At 37.5% G+C, this 7,027-nt stretch overlaps 1 protein-coding gene across 2 annotated transcripts in view; it reads right to left on the bottom strand.

The window, feature by feature from the left end:
• LOC106871553 (WASH complex subunit 4-like) overlaps nucleotides 1-5,599 on the bottom strand; it is a 53,054-nt gene extending 47,455 nt beyond the window's left edge. For both annotated transcript variants that reach the window (XM_052967463.1, XM_052967462.1), the window contains exons 1-4: nucleotides 5,512-5,599; nucleotides 4,088-4,170; nucleotides 1,998-2,040; nucleotides 484-587 (exon numbers count right to left, since the gene is read on the bottom strand). In XM_052967463.1, coding sequence (XP_052823423.1) covers nucleotides 484-587; nucleotides 1,998-2,040; nucleotides 4,088-4,170; nucleotides 5,512-5,538 — 257 coding nt within the window. In that variant the 5' untranslated portion in view covers nucleotides 5,539-5,599. The remainder of the gene's footprint in view (nucleotides 1-483; nucleotides 588-1,997; nucleotides 2,041-4,087; nucleotides 4,171-5,511) is intronic.
• Between the last annotated feature and the right edge of the window lie 1,428 nt (nucleotides 5,600-7,027).

Here is a 7,027-nt window from a genome sequence, read left to right as displayed (position 1 = left end):
GTTCTGGGTTCAGTCCCACTGTGTGGCACTTTGAGCTGACGAAAGCCTTGTGAGTAGATTTGGTAGATGGAAACTGAAAGAAACCTGTCGTATATATATATGTGTGTGTGTGTGTGTGTGTGTGTGTGTGTGTGTGTGTGTGTCTATGTGGGTGTATGTGTGTCTGTGCTTGTCGCCCTGCCATCGCTTGACACCTGATGTTGGTGTGTTTATGTCCTCGAAACTTAGTGGTTCGGCAAAAGAGACCGATAGAATAAGGACTAAGCTTACAAAAATAAGTCCTGGAGTTGATTTCTTCAACTAAGAGCAGTGCTCCAGCATGGCCACAGTCAGGTGACTGAAATGGGTGGAAGAGTGAAGGAATATATGTGCACACACACGTGTGTGTGCATGCATTATGGTTAGATTATTTTGTTGCAGTCATATTGGTGAGAGAGAGAGAGAGAGAGAGAGAGAGAGTCAATGGTTACTTATGAAACTTACCGTTTGTACAGAGTCCAATGTTCTTTGAGAAGAGCCTGGTTCTCAATAATTTTATCAAGAGTGATGAGCACAGTGAGGAGATCCCCAAGGTGTTCAAATACAATCTGGAAAAATCAACACTCAGAGATTACTATAACAGGAACAATGAATTAAAAAAAAATCAAAACAAAATGATAAAAAGATTTTCCTTAGACATAACAGTGTCAATATTTGGCCAACCAGATGACAAAGTCAAAATTAATGAAATGAACAGTAGAGGGTTTCTTTCCACTGTTTTAAGAGAAAACAGTGCAGAAAATAGAATGAAAAATATTGACTTAATATGAATGTGAGAAGACTAAATGCTAAAAATGATCAAAACTATAAATAATAACAAATTGACTGCAACAAACTGACAGAATAAACTATAAGACATTGACTGGATAAACTACAAGAAATTAACTGTATAACATAAAAAACTGATAGTAAATATACTATCTGGCATAAAGCTACTCCCCTCAATACTACACCCCCATTCAGTTGAGGAGTCTTGCTTAGCAAGTAATTTGGTGGCCTCACTAATGCTGGTGCCATGAAAAAAAAAACTTGGAGCTCAATGTAGTCCTCTAGTTTGTCAAATCCTGTCAAACAGTCCAACTATTTCAGCACGGAAGATAGACATGAAATGATAATGATAAAATATATATATATATATATATATATATATATATATATATATATCTACTATAATAATACTCTTGTGTTTTTTGTTCTCCATCACAACATATGAACGAGAAAGGAAGGGGTCACAGATGAATAAGGGAGGAAGAGGTGATGGCAAACTTGGTAGTGGAATAGTGGAAATTCTACGGAGAAAAAAAAAAAAATCAGAGTTTCAACTCTGTGTGAGTATATGTGTGTATTTGTAAAAGGGAGGTATATGAATGTTTGTGTGTGTGTGTGTGTGTTTGTGTGCAATGGAAATGAAATGGTGGACATTCAATGCTGAAAAGAAAAATCAAACAGCGTTTCAACTCTATGTGTGTATATGTGTGTGCATGTACAAGGGAAGTATGTGAATATTTGTATATGTGAACCAGCGTTCTTTCAGTAACAAACGATGATCGAAGTCACAGCTCAAAAGACAACCACTGGATTACCATCCATATTCTATCTGTTTTGTTAAAAATAATTATTACAATCATACACACCTACACAAACATATACAAACTCATTAGAGAAAATAATTATTGCCTGAGTGTATCAAGAACATAAAACGACTGGAGTTGAAAGGTATATTATAAATTTGGTAATAAAAGAATTATTAAACTAAAAACTTGACTTTGTACTTTATTTATATATAAAATACTACAATTAGCCATCATTTTTGATAGCACGGGGCCAGCTAGTATATATATATATATATATATATATATATATATATATATATATATATATATATATAATAAAAAATGCATAAAATGTTATTGGTATTTTTATGTTCAAAAAAGCAAAAAGTAATCAATTATACTCACTTGAAAATGTACTCCAGTCACATCAATCAGTTTGATCCCAGATCTGAAGAAGACATATATTCATATAAAATGTAAACAGGTTAAATGTTAGACTAGGATGTGGTCCTAGTCTAACATAGTTGGTAGTCAGTCAAACTATTGGATAGCAATATAGCAATAGCAGTCAGGTTAAGTCTTTAAACTGGAATATCATGGAAGGTTTGGTCAAACTACCTCTCATTAGCTGATCTTGTTTGGTCAAACTACCTCTCATTAGCTGATCTTATTATGAGGCATTCATTCCACTAAGTCTAACTAAGTCAGTCCTTCCCCAATTTAATTGTTATTTTGCATCAAGACAGCCTTAGTCAAACAGGCTTATAATGAAAGTCATTCAGCTATGACCATATCATCTTTTAATCAGACAGCGCATCTAAGACTGCATATCCAATGTATCCTTCACTCTTGGATGGCAGGATGTGATTTGAAGGAGATCTGGCTGCTATTTTTAGCAGGTTGAGTGACCACATTAAGGTCTCCTTCTTTAGCTTGCAGCTTTGTTTATGTACATGGTTACTTTTTTTGTAGAACCTTCGACATCACCACCACCACAGTAATAAAACAAATAGGCACAGGCATAGCTGTGTGGTTAAGAAACTTGCTTTGCAGTCATGTAGTTTCAGGTTCAGTCCCATTGCATGGCACTTTGGATTTGGTTGATGGAAACTGTGCAGAAGCCTATCACGTAACGTGTGTGCACGTGTGTGAGTGTGCATGCGTGCGTGTGTGTGTGTGTTCCTCCCTTGCACCTGCCGCATTATGACCAGTGTTGGTTTGTTTGCATCCCTGTAATTTAGCAGTTGAGCAAAAGAGATTGATAGAATAAATACCAGTCTTCAAATGAATAAGTACTGGGTCAATTTGTTCAACTAAACCCTTCAAGGCAGTGCTACAGTCCAATGACTGAAACAAGTAAATGATAAAAAAATAAAAGAAATAATAACAATAATAATAATAATAATAACAGTAGTAGTAGTAGTAGTAGTAGTAGTAGTAGTAGTAGTAGTAGTAGTAGTAGTAGTAGTAGTAACAACAACACTGGAAAAGGCATTGGATGAAAATGGGAAGGCAAAAATCCTCTGGGACTTTGATTTCCAGACAGATAAGGTGTTAGAGCACCGAAGGCTGGATATAGTAACCTTTAGGAGGGAAAAAACAAGAGTGCCTAATATTTGACATGGCAGTGCCAGGAGATCGGCATATCATCATGAAAGAAAGAGAAAAGGTTGATAGACATGGTAACCTGAGAACTGAGATCGCTAAGATGTGGTAGCTACGGGGAAACAAACATAAAGGTTATCCCTATTGTCACCAGAGCATTGGGTTCAATATCACCCAACCTGAAAAAAACATCTGAAAACTTTAGAAATACCCTATAATCTTGGAACTGCACGCATATGGCATAAAGTACTGTCTGTCTGATGTCCTTGTTGTGACTTGACAAACAGAACAAATCCCTGATAGATACAATATCTTCAATCAACAACTTCACAATATTGTATACTGTGCAACGTCTTAAATAATAATAATAAGGCTGTCCTGCCTAATTTCTATTCATTTCACAATTGTCATCCAACAGCTATGGTGTTGTGGAGGCGCAATGGCCCAGTGGTTAGGGCAGCGGACTCGCGGTCATAGGATCACGGTTTCGATTCCCAGACCGGGTGTTGTGAGTGTTTATTGAGCGAAAACACCTAAAGCTCCACAAGGCTCCGGCAGGGGATGGTGGCAAACTCTGCTGTACTCTTCCACCACAACTTTCTCTCACTCTTACTTCCTGTTTCTGTTGTGCCTGTAATTCAAAGGGTCAGCCTTGTCATACTGTGTCACGCTGAATATCCCCGAGAACTACGTTAAGGGTACACGTGTCTGTGGAGTGCTCAGCCACTTGCACGTTAATTTCACGAGCAGGCTGTTCCGTTGATCTGATCAACTGGAACCCTCAACGTCATACCAACAACAAGCTATGGTGTTGTCCCTTCCTCTGTGACACAACGCACTACAAAAATCCAGAGACTATTATCAGTGGTTAATTACCATTCCATACTTACTTTGGTGGATTGTAGAGACAGGTGAGTTGGTGGATTGTATTTTTTACCACTTCATAGACCCGCATCACAAAACATGACAGCTCCTGCAAATAGAATTTAGATTAATCAGTTAATTGCTTTGGAAACGTCCTCTCCACTCTACACACACCAGTGTGTTTCCATAGTAAGAAGAAGGATCGGTGAAGAATCAGTACATTTGATGCTTTCCCCTTTAAACTGAAAAAAAAAATCAATAAGAATTCTTAACAACTTTCTGAGGGATAAACTTAAAATGGGTTTTTAAATGATGTTTGTCAAATCCTTCTTCGCGAGAGGAGGTATCTCCTACAATTGCTTGGTCTTTAAGTGGTGTATCTAGACTTCATGTGGGGATATTAAACTGTCTTCATGTGGAATATTACTGGTGTCTTTGTTTTCATGTGGTGCATCAAAGATGTATATAGGATGTCATTGCTTTCATGTAGTGTATATGTGGTGTATCTGTGGTGTACCACATAATCTGCTCATAAACCAGATAATGAAGGAGCTTTAACCCATTGTCATTTAAACCGACCTCAACTGGCTCAAACAGTCTATCTGTCTTATGTTCAAAGTGTGCAGATCCAGACCCTCATACCTACCCTGCAATGTGATTCTAAAAATAAGTAAGCACACCTTTGAAATCTTAAAGGTACATTGTAATACAGGATTAGTTTTAAAAAATGTGTGGTAAGAAGCTTGCTTCTCAACCACATGGTTCCGGGTTCAGTCCCACTGCGTGGCAACTTGGGCAATTGTCTTCTACTATAGCCTCGGGCCAACCAAAGCCTTGTGAGTGGATTTGGTAGACAGAAACTGAAAGAAGCTTGTTGTATATCATCATCATCGTTTAACGTCAGCTTTCCATGCTAGCATGGGTTGGACGATTTGACTGAGGACTAGTGAACCAGATGGCTGCACCAGGCTCCAATCTGATTTGGTAGAGTTTCTACAGCTGGATGCCCTTCCATATATATATATATATATATATAATATATGTATATATTTATGTGTATGTGTTTATCCCCCCCCCCCACCATCACATGACAACCAATGTTAGTGTGTTTACATGCCCTTAACTTAGCAGTCAAACAAAAGAGACCAATAGAGCAAGTACTAGGCTTATAAAAAATAAATAAGTCCTGGGGTTGATTTCTTTAAGGTGGTGCTCTAGCATGGCCACATTCAAATGACTAAAACAAATAGAGGAATAAAAGAATAAGCATTACATTTGCTAGAGCAATCTGAATACTAAAGGGTTAAATCAGTCACTCAAATGATCTGCTACATGGGTTCCCTGCCCCCAGTGATGGTGAGAGTGTATTTATGTAAACTGTTGTCATAGTAACATTTAGACTTACTGAAAAAAAGAAACATAAATGACAAAATTCTTAAGAAAAGGTTACCTGTAGCAACGGCATCATTCTACCCATCTGTATCTGAGATTCACATTCAGGATGGGTGCTGACAACATCTGCAAGGGATGAAGTTAGAGTTCGTTATATTTTGACAATATCACAACAACAAATATGGGTAAATGGTGATACACATGAAATAATTTAGTCAACAGATAAAACGAGACTGCTAGAACACAGGTCATATATGGCAGGCAAGTGTTTATGTTTTGGGGGCAGCACCTTTAATTTTTAAATGCTTACTTACAATCACAAGGATGCTTAAGGCTCCTGAAACATTTACCTAAGGCCTAAACCCTAAAACAACACCCGATGATCTACCTCCTAAAGTTGTTAGCAATATTCTGATCCCTAAAACTATTCCTCAGAACATAACCTTTAAAGTTATTTATGATGTTTTAACTTCCTAAAACTATTCCCTATCACCTAACTCCTAAAACATCAATAATAACTTAACACCGAAAACTTCTCCTTGTTTTCCTAAATACTCTAAAACTGTTCCATACCTATTTCGTTATTGCCCACAAGGGGCTAAACATAGAGGGAACAAACAAGAACAGACGAACGGATTAAGTCGATTACATCGACCCCAGTGCGTAACTGGTACTTAATTTATCGACCCCGAAAGGATGAAAGGCAAAGTCGACCTCGGCGGCATTTGAACTCAGAACGTTACGGCAGACGAAATGCCGCTAAGAATTTCGCCAGGCGTGCTAACGATTCTGCCATACCATTACGCCCAAAACTATTTTTGAGAATCTCACCTCTAGAACTATTCCCCAAATCTTTCCCTAAAAGAATTACCAATGACTTAACTCCTAAAATTATTCCCCAGAACCCCTTCCTTAAAAGAATTACTCATGGCCCAACTGATAAAAATGTTTTGTTGCAGCTAAAAGTCCTAAATCTGTTCAATATCAACTAACACTTGAAACTATTCTCCAGAAACTCTTCCCAGAAAGAATTACTAAATAGCCAAACCCTTAAAATTATTTTGTTTTACCTAAATGTCTTAAAAACATTCCATATCACCTAACCTCTAAAATTATTCCAGAAACCCTTCCCTAAAAAAATTACCAATGACCTTATCCTTAAAACTGCTTCGTATCATTTAAATCCCCTAAAACTGTTCCATATCATCTAACTCACTAAAACTATTACCAGAACCTTTATCCTAAAAGAATTATTAATTAGAAACTAAATGCTAGAACATTGTCTTTAAAACCATTACTGATGATCTAATTCCTAAAATTGTTCCCTCACACCTAAATTCGTAAAACTGACTCTTAATCCATGTTATATATGTTGTGTTGTTGTTGGCACTCCATCGCTTATGACGTCGAGGGTTCCAGTCGATCCGATCAACGGAACAGGCTGCTCGTGAAATTAACGCGCAAGTGGCTGAGCACTCCACAGACACGCGTACCCTTAACGTAGTTCTCGGGGATATTCAGCGTGACACAGTGCGACAAGGCTGGCCTTTGAATTACAGGCACAACAGAAACAG

This window comes from Octopus bimaculoides, chromosome 4 (assembly GCF_001194135.2).
Source record: "Octopus bimaculoides isolate UCB-OBI-ISO-001 chromosome 4, ASM119413v2, whole genome shotgun sequence".
In the NCBI taxonomy this organism is placed as follows: domain Eukaryota; kingdom Metazoa; phylum Mollusca; class Cephalopoda; order Octopoda; family Octopodidae; genus Octopus; species Octopus bimaculoides.
This window is presented reverse-complemented; position numbering and strand designations above follow the sequence as displayed.